Genomic DNA, 21,965 nt, shown 5'->3' on the forward strand with positions numbered 1-21,965 from the left:
TGTCGTCAGCGGCACGGGAAGTGTGGGCGGCGCCATTCCTGGGCAGGCTGCACTTTCTTTCGCGCTGGGCGGCTCTCCCTACGGGGCGCACTCCTTGCGCGTGGGGCTCCTCTACGCGGGGGACACCCCTGTGTGGCAGGGCACCCCTTGCGCTCATCAGCACCGCGCATGGGCCAGCTCCACACGGGTCAAGGAGGCCCGGGGCTTGAACCGCGGACCTCCCATCCAATACTACCTTTTGACTATCAAAACTGATACATGCTTATAAAAAAAATCTAACAATGCAAAAGTCTATTTAATAAAAGTCCTCTTCATGACTACCAATCTCACTCTTTTCCGAATGTAACCAAGATTTCTTTTTAAATTACAAAATGTATTACATATGGCTGCATGTGTATAAATTTTGGGTAATAAATATAATCATTTTATTCAAATCATTCTATGATAACTTGTTTTTTTTCCATACATGTCAACCTATTTTTTTAAATAAATAACCCAATTTTTAAAATGGGCAAAGGACTTAAACAGGCATTTCTCCAAAGAAGACTTACAAATGGCCAATAAGCACATGAAAAGACGCTCATCATCATTACTCATTAGGGAAATGCAAATCAAAACCAAAATAAGATAACATCTTATTTCCACTAGAAATAAGAATAGCTATTATCTTTATAAAACACACACACATACACACAGAGAAAATATCAAGTGTTGGTGATATCCGCTGCTGGTACATATACTGCTGGTAAGACTGCAAAATGGTGCAGCTGTGGAAACTAGTTTGGCAGCTGCTAAAAAAGTTAAACATAGAATTACCATATGACTCAGCAACCCTACATTCAGGCACACATCCAAAAGAATTGAAAACAAGCACTGGAACAGATACTAGTACACCAGTGTTCACAGCACCATTCACAATAGCCAGAAGGTGGAAACAACCCAAGCGTCTGTCAACAGACAAACATGTTGCACATACATACGATGAACATTTAGCCCTAAAAAGGAATGAAGTTCTGACACATACTACGACATGGACAAACCCTGAACACATCATACTTAGAGAATTAAGCCAGCCACAAAAAGACACACATTGTATGATTTCACTTATAAGAAATTTCCAGAAATAGCAAATTCAGAGACAGAAAGCAGATTATAGTTTACAAGGGAACAGGGTGATGGGGAAATGGGGATTTAAAAAAGAAAAAGAGACCTGTACTCTATAGTTATCACCCCCCACAAGATCTCATTTTCAAGCACTCCCCCCCCCAAAGCAACCACTAATCTACTAGCTGCCTCTATAGAGCTCCCTCTTCTGGACATTCATATGAATGGAACTGTATAATATATGGACTTTTGTGACTGGTTTCTCTCAAGTAGCACCATGTCTTCGAAATCCATCCAAGCTGCAGCATGCATGGCAGAACAAAATTCCACAGCATGCACATACCACACCTTGGTCATCCATGCATCCTTCCATGACCACTTGTGCTGCTTCCACCCTCCCGCCACTATGAGCTGCGCTGCTATAAACACTCCTGCACAAGCTTTGGAACGGATATATTTTTTTATTGCTCCTGGGTATATACCTAGAAGTGGAACCGCAGGGCCGCAACGCAACTCTCCTAAATTCATTCATATGAGCAACAGACCCACCGTTTTCGGCTGTTCTACATTCCCATGACAGCAGGGCGCAAGGGTCCCAACCTCTCCACACCCTCACCAACAGGTCCTTTCTTCTTTTTTCTTTTTTTCTTTTTTAAGAGTTATAGGTTTACAGAACTTACAACTACACTCTCTGATCTCTCTTTTCCTCACTTTCATTATTTTGGTTAATTCTCCTGGAAATTGCCGTGGAGGACCCCGATGTGGATAACCTCGATAAGTTATGGTCTGTAGCAAATTCACTGCCTTGCACTGGAGCTCTTCCATGACCCCAACGGTTGCTGCCTCCGTCCCCTTTTCTCCAACAACATGGGACAGTGCAAAGGCGCTTCCTGGGGTTGTTCTTAAGGGCAATCTGCCATAGAAACTCATCTCCCTTGTTTTCATCGCTGTTGATGAACCACATCCGTTATAACTGTTCCCAAAATTTGCCGACGCTCTGAGTCCCCGCCGCTGTGGGGTGGCCGGGCCGCCGCGCCCAGCGCCGGGTGCGGAGCGCGGGGTTGGCGCCCGCGGCTGCTGGGGCTCGGCTCGCCGCTCAGGGCTGCGGTGCTGGTGCTTGGAGGCGGCGGACCCAGGGCTCTGGGGCCTACTCTCTGCTCCCGATACGGATCCAACTCCAGGAGTCTTTTTTTTTTAAACTGTCCTATTAGAAATTTTTCACATCTTGCCAGAATGCATTAAAAGTAAAAATGTCAACCTTGCCACCTCAAAATTTCATGAGGGGGGAAAACTCCAAAATTATAAACAAGAACATCCACGAGGCTATGATGTGAACCAATGTATATGAGGTGCAGAGGTGCCCAAAGATGTACTTACAAAATCCAATGGATGTGTCATGATGATGGGAACGAGTGTTGTTGGGGGGGGGAGAGGGGGGGTGGGGGGATGGGGTTGAATGGGACCTCACATATATATTTTTAATGTAATATTATTACAAAGTCAATAAAAAATAAAAAAATTAAAAAAAAAAACAAAAACATCATCCACGAAGCAGCTATAATAAAAGAATACGGAGGATGAAGACAAGAAGAAAATGTTGGGAAAAATAAGGTACCCAAGAAACATTTTGTTCTTGCTAGTAAGTTAAAACAAACTTGGTGAGAATGTGTTCTGAAGACAATTAGCTAACCATTGATAGTAATAGAAAATTAACTTTTAAGATGTGCCCAAACTAAAATACTACAAATGTTCTTCTAGAAAAATACATAACTTGAATTATATTCTTTGAACAAAAAGATTAGTGGCAAAATTAAATATTAATGTCTTTGACATTGTGATGTAGTGGTTGGGAGGCAGACTCTGAGGCTGGCGTTTTTTAAGTCCTGATGCTGCCACTCCCTGTGTGACCCTGGTAAGTCACTCTGCCTCAGACCCCTTAAGATGGAACACAAGTATGCACTTACAGAGACTCTGTGAAGATTAAATGGCTCAAAATATACAAAGTGCAATATAAATGTTACCCCTATTAAGTGACATTCAGTATCCTGTACAAGAAGACATTTGATCATGTGGAACCGACCATTAACAGTTTTGACAGCATGGTGGATTAATGATGAATTAATCCTTGTTTCTGCTTTTCTTGCTTTCTGAGAGACTTCTGGATCTCAAACTTGGGAACAATATGGTGAAAATCTGGTTGGAAAAAATATAGAGAGAATGGAAAATTAGTAAAGTGCCATGAAGGACAGTGGAAGTGCTTTCAAATCAACCTTCTTCAGCTAAAGACAAACTACATGAGAAATTAAGAAACTGTTTTACAAGTCAAACAGGGTGATTTTTAAAGGATTGCTTGAGACAAAAGAATTACTGAATATTTGCAGACAGCAATACCAATATTGCAGGACTTGCCAACAAGTAATCTTGTGGGCCTTACAGAGCTTCCAGCAGCCTCTGTCTGCCTTTAGACAGAGTCCAGTAGGCCAGTGGCTTCAGTCTTACTTATCACTTTTATTCTCTTCTTGATCCTCTAAGATGAATCTCTTGTTTTTCAGCCTGGATCTGCCTTTTTAAATTTCCCTTCAAATATTTTATCTATTAATATTGTTATGTATTTGGAGAACAGAGGAGTGGCAACTAAGAGATTTTTTTATATAATTTATATAAAATTGATTTATATCATAAGAAATTAGAGATCCTAAAACCATCAGGCTGGAGATCAAAAAGACAGTTTGAGTGTAACAGTGTGTTAAGGGGGTCTTCTGTGATCCCTAAAATCATATACCACTCAGGTGGATTCCAGAGCAGTGAGTGCCCTTGCACATAAACAAAACATGATCTACCTACTTATTTCCTTACAGTAGCTTTCTTAGTTTTACTTCAGAGCTGTTTTTGCATCATTCCATGACCCAGTTTGCACTGATTTGACATTTTTATTGTATTCTGCTTAAAATTACAATCCCCACAGTAACCATATAATCATTTACGTCACTTCCCTTATTAGTTTTTGGGGTACTAAGGCTTTGATTTGTTCCAATGTATTTAGAAACATATATAACAACCTATGTGGTAAGAAATAAATCTTTAAAAAAAAAGTCAATTGAGAAAAATTAAGGAGATTTATTTTGGGTAATAACCAGACAGTTAATTCAGATAAGGCACATTCCTCAGCATCCAAAACTAACAAATGCAAAAGCAATCATGGTTACATAAAAAGGGGAATGCCTAGAAATTTAACACCACTACTGGCAAAACCCATTTACTTTTTAAGTACAAAAAAACAAAATGCTTTTGGGTTTCAAAATCAATGTGCTGCTTCTTTCATTTATGACGGGATGGCACATAGATTTAAATCTCATCTCATCTCTGACCAATTGGGAGCAACAGCCTGGAGCTCTGTGTTGATAAGGATGTGGAGGCCAAGTGTGGGCACAGAAGGCAGGCTGGGATCACTGGGGGCCAGGGGCGGCAAGCAGAACAAGCTGAACACCTCATCAACTATGCTCTGCAGTACTGTTACTCAGCCCACTGCTTCCCCGACCCCAAAACATTCTTTTGATTCTCGTCAGTGCTCTTAGCTGAGGGCAAATATAATTTATGAACCTCCATTAGAAAAAGTGGGCCAACATTTCCCAACACAGGAACCAATCTATGGAATTCTAAAGACATCAAAAGAAGCTGAAATAAGACACTGCAGGTAATTCTGGAAGGAATGGCAAAGACGACTAAATTATTAATGTCTGTACAGGTTATTTACAGATTAGGAGATACTGGTTGTGCTCTCTCTTTACTAGTGTATATATTTTTTTAAAAAGAGGCTGAGAAGCAATGCTTTATAGATACAGAAGTGTCATTATGGAGCAGTATGTTAGTTGGAAATTAAGTGTACGGCCCACCTTCAGTCTGAATCATGCAAATTTAGGCCCACATCAGCATTTATTTCAAAACCTAATACCTAAAATGTAACATAAATAGACATATTTGAAAGTCATCGGAAGAAACTGTTTTACATGCATCTCCTTATCTGGTTCTCTCTAGAATTGGTAGTCTTCTTGGAAAATATATTATCCACCAAAATTTCTTAATCTTTGTGACTAACAAACCTGAGTCTTTATAATCCCAGATACTTATTCGTATCCCCAATATTCACAGTACATATATAAAGGCAAACATTAACTTTCCCACTGAACAAGTGATACAGAGTTTAAGATACTTGGTTCAATTTTTCAAAAAAATACAACCAAAATGGCTTTATTTTCAACAAATAAAATTTTAAAATTAAATAAATTATGCTCAGACCAGTGAACAAAACATTAGAATGAAAACTGAAAATTTACTGCAGGAAAAACAGATAAACTGCTTTTATAAAGTGATATGTTGGGGCTCTTTAGAAAGATGAACTGATTTATTTTTATAATTGTTGTTTTATTATCATGTTTCATGTTACTATATAACAGTACTTCTCCACAAATAAACTTTGTATGGATATATGCTTTATTTCCATGAAAAGAAAACCCTAATTGGATATAATAATTACATTTTTCTATTTAGCAGTTTTTGAAGTGCTAGAGACCTGTATGAACTACATAAAAATTTTGGTCAGATATATGCAAGTTACAGTGCTGGTGAAGATCATCTCGCTGAATTATCATCACTTTGCACATGCTGTATTTGTTACACTTCAATATCAATGCGCATTATGCTTCCTTTCTATAATAGATAAAAGCATAAACTAAAACCGTGTGAAGGGTCAAAATCCACTACCCACCATAAGCTAAGAGGCTTTCAAATTCAATTATTTATCAATTTAAAAAAACAGAAACAAAAAGCATTACTATTTTATAGTGATATGATCACCCTGGAACACATCTCTGCCAATCCTAGGAAACTAAATGGAATATGTAAAATTTACCCTAAGGGAAAAAAAACACAACCTAATCCAGAGACAGTTTCTGATTCCACCAGCTGCTTCTACAACTATGGTATTACTCAAGAAGCAATTTATATTAATATATAATCTAATAAAAGTTGTCCTATGATAACAATTAAAAGGTGATGTTTAGGTATCATGTGTAGTATAAGGTCACAAACCTTTTTTCTAAGTCAAGCAAGAAAATTATCTATTATAGCAATAAAAGATATGCTAAAGAAAACTTGAAAAACAGAATACAAAGGAAAATAATTTGAGTACATCAGATAATAGATTTTAATTATTTGTGCATTTTAAAATATATTGTTTTTTGCTTTAAAAAATAATCATTTTATTCATGGGAAGACCCAGAGCTAATACACTGTTTCTTTTTAAAACGATTTTTGTAATAACGGACAGACAACTGAAAACAGTCTTAATTGCACTTACACATGGAAGGAAAAATGTTTTTAGCAAAGACTAAACAATCAAAACATTGTGACTTATAGAAATATCCTTCCCTAAATTATATGGAAAGGAAATGAAAACCATATGCAACTGAACGAAGCAAACAAGAATCTTTGTTTCAACTGTGAACTGAGGCACTGTCAGAGATCAGATATGCAAACTACTTAAAGGTCCCGTCATAGAGCTGAGGTAGCACAGGTCAGTAGGTCACCTTGTTGGTTCCATAAGGCACCACTGGTTTTGTGTGATGTAATGATAGCATCTATGATCTATAGACATATAGAAAAAAACCGAATATGGTATACAGATTTTTCTTCCACTTTTCTCGGATTTTATACTGATTGACACTATACTTTAACTTTTTGTTCAAGTCTTTTCTCAGATCTTTTAGAATATTCCTCCACGAAGTGCCAAATGCTAATTGTTCTTTTATGGATGTCCCCACAGTCAACTGAGCCCAACTTAAGGCCTTGATTACAACAGATGTGTTTTTCCTGTGGCAGTTATTTTCAAATAGATTCTTCCCCCTATCTCTGATTTCTTTTTAGGTTATCAGTAAAGATCCCTGTTTCTTCTTGGTGTTTCCTAAAATCCGTCCATATCTGAATCACTTCATATGATCTCTTACATGTGTAAATATATATATTCTCTCATAGAAATAGAGAGGTCAAAACCTAGTTGAAATATTTCAGGATCACAGTGATCATTCTTGGATATGCCATGTAATAGAACAGACCCTTCATTAGGTCAGGATCATTCACTTTACTAGAATTTTGCTTCCAGAGCTCAGGTGCACATCAACCACTGCTGTCTCCATGAATACTGGAGACATTCAGTGTTTCCAATATTGTTCTCAATCTTTCTTACAATCACAGAACATGATCCAACAATTGATATTGACCATTAACACTTCTTTCTGAGTCTCTATCTACCATTTGTTTTCTTTCACTAAATACTACATTTCTTGAAATTTCTCTAATTCTTAATGTAATGATACTTCTGACTGTCTAGTCAAGAAATGAGCTACATTATAGTGTTCCAACACTGAACAGCAAAGTGTTGTAGTTATGTCAATGTGCCCATATAAAAGCTGTCAACTTGCTTATTAAAATATGTTCTGCTTAAAGGGCAATCAAACTGTCATCCTAAACAAATATAAAATTCCATTCGGTGGAGACAGAAATGATGATTAACAATTAACAAAAGTACCTGAAACAAGCTAGGAAATAACAGTTCATACATTCTACTGTTCATCTGTACTATCTTTCATAAACAGAGCTTCTCTACAATAAGCTTACATGTAATCCTTACTCTTCCTACTCAAACTTTAATACATTCATTTTTTTCTACCCATTTTTTAATTTTCTGAGATGTTTTTCCACTTAATGGGTAGTTTTCAAACTTCATTATCAGTGGAACTCTACCTTCCAATTAAATCTGCAGGTCGACACAGTCTGAAAATCACTGCTCTAAGTCATTCAAGAAAGTCGAAGTAAAGATATTTAAGAATTCCCTCATTCTTTCCTTTTGTGTTTAGGAGGTGCCAGGGCTTGAACCCAGGACCTTGTACTTGGGAAGCAGGTGCTCAACCATTGAGCTACATGTGCTCCCCAATGAGAGTTGGTTTTTTCATTTGTTTGTTTTGTCTTTAGGAGGTACGAAGGATTGAACCTGGGACCTCGTACATGGGAAACAGGCCCTCAACCACTTGAGTTACCTCTGCTCCACTCTTCCATTTTTTAAAAACATTTCTTGAGTACACTGGGTTTTACCTCAGCTCATTAACAGAATAAAAGCACAACACCTTACACACAGTAAGCATTAAGTAGTTGATTGATTTCATATTTCCTTTTTTCATACTATTCAAAAGTACATATTAGTATAAGATGTAATCGCATAACCAGATTAAAGTGAGTTTTTAAAATACTTAACATGTGGCAGAAAATTTTTCTAAAAATTATCATTACTTCATAAGTGCAATTGTTTTAGTCAGAGTCCAAAAACGATCAAAAAAGCACGTTACAGTCTCACTCAAGAAAATAAAAAATCACTCTGTTGTTATTCTGAGAAGTAAGGCTATCTTCTTGTGCAAGGACTCTGTTGTGATACTTTCGGAATTTTTAAAAATCCTCAAATATATATATCATTCTAATATGTCAAAACCTGCCTGTTTGAAAGACAAGGGGGAAAAAATCAGGTCAACTTTTAGCTTTGTCATGCTTTGATTAGAAAGATTCTACAAAAAGCAAAACATGAACCATATTTTTCTAAAAGTAGCCAATTTGTGCTTTTCAGGATATTTCCCTCACATTTTTATTAATCTCCTTCCAGATAAATGGAAGGCCTTTAAACTGACTTCTTAAAAAATAAACCTATGCCTTCTATAACCAACCCCACGCTTAGCTTTATAAAAGGCATCCCCATTCTTCTATGTTCCTTACTGGCTGAACAGGCAGTACCAGGTGTGAAATACGGCTCCACAGCCCACTCAATTTGTCTGAGTCCATGTGGTTGAAGGAGCTGGGAGTGTTAGAATTAGTAAACCTGGCCCAGAGCAAATCCCTCACTTTTTCCTCAGTTTCCCTTGGGCCTACACTTGCTTCTAATGTTTCTTCCTCTAGTAGAACAGTCAGAACTAGGGCCACATCTTTAAAAGCTGCATTCTCATGATCACAATATTTGTAGAAGATCAAGGTGGAGCCTGCAGGAAGGGATTCAAAGTGGTGTACCACGGCAGCCTTCCGGCCATTTTCAAATCCAGAGCTCAGTTCCAGGTCAACCAACAGCTTGACTGTGTCACTGTCCTGCAAGGTTCTTCCAGCTCCATCAATGTGAATAGCAGAGACCTTTTGGGAAGAAGTATAGGCATCTGCAACATAGTGACTCAGGCACTTCAGGGTCTCTCTTCCTTCTCGAGCTGCTGTAAATATGATGGTGGCTGGTTCTGTGGGGTTTGAAGCATTAAGGTGCTTCTGCAGAAACTTACGTCCTCTCTGCCAGAGGAAGGAACTCTGGCCTGGAAATTTATCCTTCAATTGGTTGAAATGAACCAAGAAGGCCTCCAAAGCTGGATTTTTGGTTACTTGGTGGGCCTGAGAGGAATAGTAGCTACTAATAGAGCCTAGCAAAACAAAAATGAGAACCATAGCCAGGAAGGCAAGAAAGATGGACCCTGTTGGAGAAAGGGAAAATAAAAAAAGAGAAAATAAGAAAAAACATGCGTCAGAAACAAAGCATGTAGTAATATGAAAGCATATAGAGATACTGCCAGATTTTATTGGTAGTTGGGTTTCTTTTTCTTAAATCTTTTAAACTTTTTGCTTTTAAAACCTACCAGAAATACCTTTTCCTAAAATCTTCAAAGATTTAATTATTTAAAGATACAACATCTTTGTTAAAAGATAAATGTTGACTACTTACAAGTTAATAAGTTAGCCTGCCACAATTTCATGGAGGATGGCATAAGACAAGAGACTCCTGGATCAGAGATAAAGACCTTTATTACTCACAGCAACATCAGTAGCCAGAGTATCAGCATTTGCACTGGTTTTAGTGCCTCACACCCACAAGGTGACAAAGGCGGCCAGGGAATACCTGCACACATAGTGGGTTGTATTACAGGAATAGAAATCACTTTAGGGAACCTCAGTCTTTTATAATGGGTAGTGGCAGCAAAACCCAAATGGGAGACACTGGCTTTATTATAGTGGACCATAAAAAAGCATCTCCTTACTCCAGAGGAGACACAATCTCTATCTTCCTTGCCTGCTTCCTATAAAAATATGCATGTAAGGAAGAAAAGCAGTCAGTGCCTCTGCTCATAAGATGTGTAAAAATGAGAAAAAAAGCAAAGAGAACTGTCTCCCAGTAGTTTCAAGTCTCAGAAAGTATACGCAGTAAAGGAAAAGGACAATTCTGGGGCTGTATACCACTGAGTGGTAGCCTAATAAATGTTTAACAACTGACTCTGCAGGGAAAAATATGTATGCATGTATATACTTACATAAGTTTATCATCGACTTTACTAATATAGATGTGTAAAATTTACAAGTAATAATAAAAATATACAATACTGTTATTGAAAAAAGATAAAAGCTGAGTTTAGGTATTTGTTGTTTTAACTAATGATGTGATTTAGAAATGAGTTATCAGAATATTCTTTCATATTCTCAAAGTCCCTACTAAATGCAGATCTTTTTTTTCTTAAGAATCAGAACTTAACACATCACTTGGGAATTTAATACTCTCTAACTAAAAAGGCAGTTTTAGTTTCTTATTTATGAAAAGCCTTTCCTACTATGAGAATTTCCATTTTGTAAAGTACAGCAAAGTATCAGCTAACACTGGTAGAAAAATTTCTAAAACTCTATATGGCTCTATTTTACTATAACTTATTATTAAACAATTAAGAAAAATATTAACACAGTGTTAAAACTTTAAACCTGCTAGTAATCACTGTTCACTGTGGACACCTGAATGTGAATGAACACTAACAGTAAAACCAGATTTGTTCTCACCATAGCTCTGAAAATCCTTTTTATTAATCTTTCTTATGTCCTGTGCACTTTCTTTGTTTTCTTCCAATTTTTTTGTTTCTTGTTGATGACTTCCAGCCTCTGGGGGAAAAAAAAAACAGTATTATTTTAAACAGAGCACTAAGGCACTAAGGAGAGTATGTATACCTTTCTAGCTCTTACCAAACCAAAGAATTATTTGACTGAAAGGATTTCTGTATTTTTAAAATTCTTCTTTTTCCAAAGCAAACTTTTCCCATGTCTTTCTTTTCCTTGAGACTTACTATTGCTTTTATTCTACATAGAGGAATAAAATAAAAGTGCTGTGAAATTCACTTAAGGCTACTTTTACAATATTCACAATTCCCTACTGGCCCTTACACATCAAGGACAAAGGAACAAGCTTTTCTAATATTGCATCTAAACCTATCAAAAATGTGTTTCAACAAAATGCACAAAATTAAGAAGGACTATAAGAAATGTTAGTTGTATACAAGATACAACATCATAAAGTAACAATGCTCTAATTCCAGAGTTCAGGTCTCAAGTGGCTCCTCAAGACCTCCAAGTATACAAATGACAGAGGCACTAATAAGTGCAGAGACAGCAATTTGAGACCATTTTATTGAAAACAAATCATTTTTAAAAGATATTTACTTCTTCACTGCTTTATTTCACAAAATGTGTGAATCAGCTATATGTAAACTGAGAGATGATATAACTATTAAAATACTCAATTTTGTCTTCTTAACTAAGTATAAACTTTGAGGATAAGGACTGGATTTTAACACTTTTAAAAGGCACATAAAGGCTATCTATGAATTGGATGAACACACTTAATAAATTTCCTTGGAAAGGTAAAACCAACTTAAGGCTGACTTTCTTTAAAAGTGCTAACAAAAAGGTATTTTATGAATCACACTCTCCAGGTATTACAAAGTTTTTCACAGTCTGAAAAGACTACTTCTAGCAGTAAGAAGGACATAATGTGGTAGCCAAAGAATTGAGGTTTTAACTGGGAAGTTAAACAGCAAAAACAATAAAATATTCCCTTTATTTTCTGTAAGTTAGAAATGAGCATCTCTGTTATATGAGCAGCAAACGCTGAGGCCTGAGCATTTATGAACAGGATTTATAGTGAAAATTAAACAAAATGTCACGCTAATGTGGCACATATTACTTACATGTAAATGTCCAAAGAAAAGAGTCTATGTTTTATTCACACCTATATCCCTAGAATCTAGGATCTGGCATGCAGCAAGCGTTCAAAAAATAATGAATATTCAATGGTATGAATAATTATAATTGTGTTGCAAAGAAATCAGGAATAAAAAGCTATCAGATCCCAGTGCTGCCTGATAATACAAGTGGATGCAGAAGAACACAACACACAGTGAATGGACACAGAGCAGACAATGGGGGAGGGGGGGTGAGGGAGAAATAAATAAAATAAATCTTAAAAAAAACAACAAAAACTATCAGAACTGGGAAGCAGATATGGCTCAATGGATTGGGCTCCCATCTACCATATGGGAGGCTCTAGGTCCCCTTCCCAGGGACTCCTTGTGAAGGCAAGCTGGCCCATGCCTGCTGAGAGCTGATGGCCCGTGCCTGGGGATAGGTGATGGCCTGCGCCCGTAGATAGCTGATGGCCCACACCTGCAGAGAGCGGCACAGCAAGATGACGCAACAAAGGGAGACAAGCAGACACAGAAGAACGTGCAGCAAATGGACACAGAGAGCAGACAGCAAGCAAGCGGCAAAAGGAGGAGGGAGGATAAATAAATAAAATAAAGTAAAATAAACCTTTAAAAAAAAAAAGCTATCAGAACTCTCTTAAATGACTAATTTGTCTTGAGTTTAAAGATCTAAACTAAGCTTCTGGGGTCATTTGGCCTGGTCTCAGAAGGAAGGTAGGGGTAAGGTCTCCAGTGAGATCTACATTAGTCTAATGTGGTCTCCAGTCCAAGCCACTGGCCTCTCTTCAGATAGAGGAAGGAGCTGGAACAGAGAGGTCTTCGGCTTTCCAGGTGGGGACTTAAGAGAAAAGTGCCAAGCTAGTTCCTTGACTCAGCTCCTAACTGGTTCACTCCTTGAGTCACTAAAGAGTCTTCGGAATATAAGTTAGTCTAAGTTCCTAGACAGCAAAAGCAAAAGAAAACAAAATACAGAATTAGTTACAAAGTGCAAAAAGCAGTGTTTTGTCACAATAGGAAAAAGAAATATTCACTTCCACTTTTTGAGGACTTAGGTAGTTTGAGACTTCAGAATAAAAGCATTCAGCCCTGCAAGGAGGAAAAAATAGATGCCTCCAGAAACTAGTTATAGAGATCATTTAGGAAACAAATGTGACTGAGGAGATCTTCCTAATTAGTCAAGCAGCTAAAGAAAAGTCCACCTTCCTGTGGACCAAAAGCAACCTGTGGGAAGAGGATGTCAGATAGGGAAGAGAGGAAGGTCAGTTTACAGAACAGATACATTTTTCAATTCAGCACTCTAATGCAATCACATTGTTTGTATATTGAAGGTACAAATATCACAAAGATTAACCAATAAAGCCTCGACCTTGCTTTTAACGTATTTTGGTCAACTTGTATTTTATCACAATTCATGTTAAAGGAATTAAGAGTTTGGAGAAGTGGATGCGAAGGAGAAGGGGAGATAATCTGGGACATAGGCGGTGCGCAGGGGACAAAAGGAGCAAGGGTAATGCTTATGACAGGAGTTAGAGAGGCACTCCTTACAGCACTTTTGTCTAAGGTTTCCTCTGTACCCATCCTTAAGGTTGATGAGTTCCCAGCCCTCCCTTCCCTCTCCTTGCCCTGCTTGGAAGGAGGTGGGAGCTAGCACCAATTGGAGTGGTTAGGAAACCATAAGCCCAGAAACACAATTCCTTACAGAAGGTAGATGGTGGTGAATGCATGGCAAAACATCTACAAAAAGTCTCTAGGGTTGGGTTTAAAACTACCAGCGTGCACCCACAGAGACTGCTTTCAGGTCCACATAGGAGCATGTGCAAAGAAAAATGCCTACAAATTAGAAGGAACCTTGCAGAGCCACATAATGCCAAAGCTCATGCTTCTCTACAGAAATTATTTTTAAAAGTTTACTCCACTTTAATCCTATGAAAGAAGGGCAAAAATTCACCAAATAGAAGGGCCTTGACTATGCTATGTTCTCAGTAACTAAACAATACACACAGGACAGTAATTCAGCGGCTTCTCTCACCTGACGCCAGCAGTCGCCTCCTCAGTATGTCCTGGCTCCCCAGCCCCGCAGTGGAATGACCAGGACCCTGGGCATCCTGGGAGTCTGGAGCAGGTGGCTCCTGTGAAGCTTCGGTTCTGCCACTCACTTCTTCACAGATGTCTCCATAGCTGCTCCCTAAGTATGCATCTGCTCCTTCTACCTTGTCACTTGGAGAACAGTTAGGATCTGGATCCAGGGGTTCTTCACCCGTACTTTCTGGAAGGAGATGCCCTTGTTCTCCACCTGGAAAACTCCTGATGTTCTCATGTTCTGTTTTATCCTTTGGATATTTCCCATCAACTGTTTCATCTGGACTTCCTGATTTATCACATGTATCTGCACTTCCTGGACTTCCTGTCTCTACCTCTTGGTGGTCTTTGTTAAGATCAGAGGCAGGATTTGGGATCTGAGCTTCTTCAGAGGCACTTGCTGTGACTGTAGTCTCCTGCGCCTGAGAATTTATTGATTGGTCATTTTCCAAATCCTTTTGAAAGTCTATTGAGATAAAAATTTATAATTTTTATTGAAAAAAAAAATTCCCTATATTTTTGTATTTTAAGAAGGCCCCTAATTAATAAGTAATATTTATATAGATTTTTATGATTCACAAGGCACCCTACCTAAACAGTATTTCTCTTGACTCCCACTAGAGGTGATTAAATGAACAAAAAAACTTATCATGTTAGCACATCTAACAAATAACACCAATGCAAAACAATTTGGATGACAGAACCAATTTTTGGTTATATTAACTACATTCTCTTCCCTAATGAAATAACGGATCTAGGAATTGATCATTAATGGCAGTTAGAACTATTAGGCAAAAGGTTGATGGAAATTTTATAATGGAAAACCAGGATGACATATGAACCCATGGATCAATCACAAAAAGAGGGAAAACCAGACATCATTAAGCTCATGATACAAAGCAATAATAGGAAATGCACTACACCACCCATGAAGTATTCTTGCCAAAAAAATTAAATCGGAATCTGATCAAGCTTCTAGATCTAACTACCAGTTTCAAAGAAACACAGGGATAGAGGAATATATTAAACTATGCCTCAGGAATATAATCAGCAAAACCCAGTATGGGAAATTCCAAGGGACAAAGTCTTTCTTTGTTAAATAATAGCAAGAAGTAAAAATAAATGGCAAGAAAAGAAAAAACGGGGGAGGGGAGGTAATGTGTAGATTAAAAGAGATGTAAGAGATGTATCAAGCAAATGTCATGTTTGAACCTTGGTTTAGATCCAGTTTTGAACACAAATCAATTGTTAAAAAACATTTATTAGTCAACCAGGAAAATTCAAACATGTTATTTGGTGATACCAAGGAATTATTTTTCATCATTTTAGGTGCTGTAAAGGTACTGTGATTGTTTTTAAAAAAGAATCCTTATCTTCTAGAGAAACATATTCAAGCACTAATGGCTAAAATTGCATGATGTCTAGAATTTGCTTCAATTTAATGGTATGGGGGGAGAGAAAAGCAAAAGGGTATAGATGAAACATTATTTGCTAAATGTTGAAAGTAATTGTACCTGGTTGGTAGGTACATGGGGATTCAGTTCACATTTCTCTCTGCTTTTATTTGTGTTTGAAATTTTTATAATAAAGCTAAAAAAATTATATTAGGAACTATTTTTTAGATGTGATAATATTTTGGTTGTATTAAAAAAAAGAATCATCTTAAAAGATATAAACTATTTACAGATAAAATATGTCTGAGATTTATATTAAAATAATACAGGGAAGGCAACAAGATCAGCTCTATGTTGACAATAGTTGAAGTTAGATGTTGAGTACACGGGGATTCATTATACTGCTGTATTTTCGTATATTCAAAACTTTCCATAATAAAAGATTTATAATATATCCTCTCTTCTGAAAAATCTATTTCAAATCTACTATATACATGTATTAAGCAGAGTAAAGAATTTTACTTTATTCGTTCCTAGAATTGAAAGAGCCCCTCTAAATATAGCCCATTATGCTTTTCTTGATTTTGTAATTTTAACTCTAAAGATTTTTGTGCCATCTTTTTTTAAGATGCATATTTTTCCAGTGCCTTAGGTTCCTACAACTGGAGTCTCGAACACATTTATCTTCTATCTACTAAGATTAGGATCTAGCATTGTGATAAAAGGCAGTAAATATGTAAGAATAAGTATAATCGTAACAAATTAAAACTATATTAATTGAATTAGCTTTTTTCTTCACTTCAAAACTTCAGATGTTAATCATCAGAGATTTTCTCTGTTAGCACAGCCCTAGTTTCCTACAGCACAAACTTCAGTGCTGTACAAACTAGTCTTACCCTCTGGAGGATCCCTAAGTCCACTGTCGGTCATGTTTGTGTTCTATCTCCTTCAGAGTTTGGGATACTCTTTGTTAGTGTCTGGTTTTCCTTCTGAAGATGTCTTGTTTTCTTCTTGTCCCAGGTCCCAACAGACTCATGCTTTCCGTGGACCCAGGAAACAAGGCATATATACAGTGACTAAAATAAAATGCAAAAAATTAAATGACCTTTTATATATACAACAGAGAAATATCAATAAATCAGCTTTTTTTTACTAAATCGCTTTCGTTTTGGCAATTTCCTCTCTGCAATTTTTTAGTGAAGAAAAAATGCTTTCCTGCTTTCATGAGGATCATATACCATATCCTAGACTACAAACAGAAAAAAACTCCAGAATCTTAACCTGCCTAAATGCTATAATCTCCTAATACATTCCAGTATGGGTTGAAAGAGTGTAAGACCAAATGACTAGAATCTTTTAATAAAACACTTCCCTTATGTTTTCAGTTTCTGTCCCGTATAATTTTCTTACAATCTGCCTATCATGAGTTTTCATTTATCATTAAAAATGTACAACTGTTAAACTAAAATGGTTGCCTTGAAGTTTTAGGAAAGAATGACTTTTAAATATACACTTTCAGTTACGTCACTGTCTTACTGTGTTTCTCACAGACAGATATCCCTTTGTGCAACGTCTTCTTATATGATGTTCAAAGAAGACTGATTTAAAAATATATAAATTATACAAAAGGAATAAATATCAGAGACAATTTATAAGCAGTAAAAAAATTATCATTTCACAGTCAAACCTTAATTGTCAAAAACAATTTATCAGGGAGTGGATGTGGTTTAAGCTCTTGAACACCCACCTCCCACATGGGAGGTTGCGGGTTCGGTTCCCCATGCCTCCTGAAAAAACAAAAACAAAACAAGCAAAACAAACAATAAAACCGACTCAGGGAAGCCAGTGTGGCTCAGTGGTTGAGCCCTGGCTTCTCACACGAGGTCCCAGATTCAATCCCCAGTCCCCGATACCTCAAAAACAATACTATCCAAATTACATAACCTTCACTATCTGTAAAAATGAATTAAAGATTGTTATGAGGATTAAATACAAAAATATATGTCAAAGAGCTTTGTAAAGTGTTATATTTTTCGATAGCCCAGTTGTGAGACTATCCAACTAGCCTTAAGAGTTTTTCTCACAGCATTCTATGGTAAAATTTAAAAAATTTTAATTCCAAATGCCTAGCAGAATACCTGGTATATAGGAAGAACTCTTTAATTAAGTAATATATGAATAAATGAACAAATTTATCAAAGAAGTGTGATACCATATATAAACTGGGGAGGGAGGGAGAAATTAGGGACACTCAGGAACATGTCTCAGACTTGGAGGGTTCCTTATCACCCCTTTTATCTTCTTCAGGCTCCTGAGATTGGGCTTCCAGCTCTTTTCATTGCTATCATATATTGCAAAAGTTTCTTTCCTACCCTGGTTCATGACAGAAACTATATAAAAAGTCCCCAATCCTTTTCAGATTTCTTAAATTATTTTCCTGCCAGCCCAAAACAGAAAAACAATGAAGAAGTTTTCTATGCACCAGTGACAAAATTTTAGAAAGCAAAGACACTATTCACAATAACTACAAGGCACCTAGTAACAAAGAACCTTGTAATAAACCTAACAACCACTATGCAAAAACTTTATAGAGATGGGTGAATTTTATGGTATGTAATTTATACCTTAAAGCTGTTTTATTTTCAAAAAAAGAACTTTTGACAGAAAAGTGTAAAACTTTACCAAAGGACATAAAAGATCTAAATACATAGAGATATAGGATACGCACAGACAGTAAGACTCACAACCATTAAAAGCTGGAGTGGGTGCGGATCAGTGGTTGAGCATGTGCTTCACGTGTAGGAGGTCCCAGGTTCAATCCCTGGTACCTTCTAAAAAATAAAAAGTAAAAATTTAAAAATAAAAAAAATTTTTTAAAGAAGCTGTCAAGTCTCTCCAAATTTATAAATTCAACACTATTTAAAACAGAATCTCAGGACAGTTTTTTGATTGTTGTTACTTGCTGAATGGTCAAGCTGCCCCTAAAATTCAAAAAGAGAAAAGTGCCAACAGTCAAGATAATTCTGAAGGAGGACAGCTATCTTTATCATATATCCAGACTTATTAGAAACTTATAGTAATAAAAGCAATGGGGTATTGGTGCAGAAATAGACAAATGAACAACACACACAGAATAGGGAGCCAAGAAACATATGCATACATATGTAAAATAAATTGGCAAGTGGTAAAGGGTAAGAATGGATTGCTGAATAAATAGTTCTGGGACAAATGGCAATCCTAATTAGGGGGAGAGGGATTTCTACCTCCCACCTCACTCAGAAATGAATTCCAGAATAAACTCTTAAAGGTAAAAACAGCAAAGCTTTGAAACTTTCAGAAAAAAATACAGAATATCTAATCCTATGGAAAAGTAGGCGAAACAGATGAGCAAGTAGTTCAACAAAGAGGAATCCTAAAAAGTTCTGTGATACATGAGAGGAGTAGTCAGGAAAATGCAACTTTAAAATAATAATGAAATATCTTTCACAACTGTTAGTTGGCAAAACTTAGAATTCAGGCAATACCAAGTGTTGTGAGGTTTTTAGAGATAGAGAGCTCTTAAGCCCTACTGTAAATGAGCTAAAATGTTAACTAGAACTTTGGAGAGCAATATGGCAATATGTACTTAAAGTTGAAGATACATATATTCTACAAATCAGCAATTTCACTTTTATATACATACCCAGCCTAAAAAAATTTCTCTCATTTGCCCAAGAAGCCATGTACAAGGATGCCTATTGTTTAAAATAAGGAACAGAAAACTATCTAAAGTCCCACCAATAAGTAGATTAAAAAAATTGCATCATATTCTTACAATGTAATATTAAATACAGCAAGTAAAATGAATTAGATATACATATATTAATATGGATGAACCTCAAAAAGAAACTGTACAGTATTATCAAATTTATATAAAATTTAAAAATAGAAAATACTATAAAGAGTGATTCAAAAAATTGTACAATGACAAAAATAAACCAACTGGGGAGCGGGTATAGCAGCTCAGTGGTTTGAGTGCCTGCTTTCCATGTACGAGGTCCCAGGTTCAATCCCTGTTATCTCCTTAAAAAAAAAAAAAAAAAAAAAAAAGGACCAACTACTGATACATGCCACAACATTTTTAGATGAATCTAAAAAACATGAAGGAAAGAAGTCAGGCATAGTAGGCCAAATGATTCCTTTTACATGAAGTTCTAGAATAGGCAATACTAATCTAGGATGATAAACAGATCAGTGGTTACTAAAAGGGAAGGAGTACTGACTGAAAAAGGGCACAAGGGAACTTTTTGGGGCAATGGAAGCATTTCCTATCTTTTTTTTTTTTTTTTTTTATTTAATTCCCCCCCTCCCCTGGTTGTCTGTTCTTGGTGTCTATTTGCTGCGTCTTGTTTCTTGTTTCTTTGTCCGCTTCTGTTGTCGTCAGCGGCACGGGAAGTGTGGGCGGCGCCATTCCTGGGCAGGCTGCTCTTTCTTTTCACGCTGGGCGGCTTTTCCTCACGGGCGCACTCCTTGCGCGTGGGGCTCCCCCACGCGGGGGACACCCTTGCGTGGCACGGCACTCCTTGCGCGCATCAGCACTGCGCATGGCCAGCTCCACACGGGTCAAGGAGGTCCGGGGTTTGAACCGCGGACCTCCCATATGGTAGACGGACGCCCTAACCACTGGGCCAAAGTCCGTTTCCCATTTCCTATCTTTTTTGAGATGGTGGTTATGTTTGTCATCAAACTTAACATCTGTACATTCTAATGTATGTAAGATTAACGTCAATAAACTTTATTTCAAACACTTTCAAATGTGTATTACTCAGTAACTTGGTTGTAGCCAAAAAGCAGTCTGGAAAGGAATCATCACAGGTATTTCTATAATCTTACAGGTTTAAAATGCACCATTCCTGTCATAAGGCAACACATCAGTCCTTTAGCCCATCTCATTCAGATCCTTTGTAACATACCATTGTTAACAGTTGAAATTGTATTTCCTCTAGACTCCAAGGAAGAAATGGTACCAACCTAAATATTCTTGACACACAGTGGACCCTAGGAAATCTGGAGGCCACTGTTCCAGAAAGAGGTCAATCTTTTGAACATTGTGTCCAATCAACAACACATTATGTGTTCCTTAGGGACCTGTGAACTACATAATGAAAGTGATACCATCTTTGGTGCTATCTTCTGCAAAAAGTAACTGATGTAGATCAGTGTGCTTCACATGTTATAAGACATTTACTTTTAATTACTCCTTTGTAAGTTCAAATGTGAAATGTAAATTTTCAGTCCCTCATGTGGCTGTTATGGTGATTCATTTTTCCACTTAAATAAAATGCAACCTCATCAACAGCAGTCATCTCCACTTCCCTAAGAAACTGAAAACTGCAGTAAAACATATGATTTTGCTAAACTGTCTCTATCAGGGCTTGAAACAGATTAAAGCTGTAAGGTTTAATTCTGTTTATGGAGACACACCACAGCAGAATGAAGGATGCCTTGCTCAATTTCAATTTCCTGGGACTTATGTGAAGAGGGACAAAATTTGCCTCACTGCTTCCTCTGCACGTGTGGCAGTGTTGTCTTTTGAAATGCAAATCACTGTACCAACGGTAAATGCTTTTACAACCTGGATGATGTTCATTGTCTGGTATACCAAATGACCTTTGCACTGCTGTCACACAGTAACGTTTACCAGCGCCAAAATACGAAACTGAGAAATATTAAGAATTAACTCTATAAGCTGAGGCATATTACACATTTATAAATATAAATTTGTTACTGAGTAATACATTTTACTTTATTTTTTTTATTGCTCTATACATTTTTTACTCATACATAAGTATATCATAAAAATAAACACATGAACAAAAAAGGTGCACAATCATTTCCATTTAGTTCTTGCCTCTAGGGAAGGAGAGGAAATAGGAGGGAAACAAGAGTGGGTGTCAACTACATCTGTCAAGTTTCTTAAAAAAGAAAAAAGAACTGAAGTATATGTGGCAAAATAATCTGGGTACACAGGTGTTTGTTATAGTATTCCCTCAAACTTTTCTAAATGCTTGATGTAGTTTATAATTTTTAAAGGTGAACAAAAAATACTGAAAATTACTAAAAGTAAAGGCCTATAAAGGTGACTCCAAGGGAAGCAGATCTTGCTTAATGGATAGAGCTTCCACCTACCATACAGGAGGTCCAGGGTTCGATACCCGGGGCCTCCTGGCCTGTGTGGCAAGCTGGCCTACATGGAGTGCTACCGTGTGCAAGGAGTGTTGCCCCGCAAAGGGGTGCACCCTACACAAGGATTGCAGCCCCA

The 21,965-nt window shown here is 37.1% G+C and overlaps 1 protein-coding gene across 7 annotated transcripts in view; it reads right to left on the reverse strand.

The window, feature by feature from the left end:
* Positions 1 to 6,283: 6,283 nt before the first annotated feature.
* TOR1AIP2 (torsin 1A interacting protein 2) overlaps positions 6,284 to 21,965 on the reverse strand; it is a 38,008-nt gene continuing 22,326 nt past the window's right edge. For all 7 annotated transcript variants that reach the window (XM_071207589.1, XM_004461871.3, XM_004461870.4 and 4 more), the window contains 4 exons: positions 16,561 to 16,740; positions 14,221 to 14,736; positions 10,996 to 11,094; positions 6,284 to 9,650 (listed from right to left, as the gene is read on the reverse strand). In XM_071207589.1, the coding sequence (XP_071063690.1) occupies positions 8,884 to 9,650; positions 10,996 to 11,094; positions 14,221 to 14,736; positions 16,561 to 16,594 (1,416 nt within the window). In that variant the 5' untranslated portion in view covers positions 16,595 to 16,740 and the 3' untranslated portion in view covers positions 6,284 to 8,883. The remainder of the gene's footprint in view (positions 9,651 to 10,995; positions 11,095 to 14,220; positions 14,737 to 16,560; positions 16,741 to 21,965) is intronic.

Source organism: Dasypus novemcinctus, chromosome 13 (genome assembly GCF_030445035.2).
Source record: "Dasypus novemcinctus isolate mDasNov1 chromosome 13, mDasNov1.1.hap2, whole genome shotgun sequence".
NCBI classification, from domain to species: domain Eukaryota; kingdom Metazoa; phylum Chordata; class Mammalia; order Cingulata; family Dasypodidae; genus Dasypus; species Dasypus novemcinctus.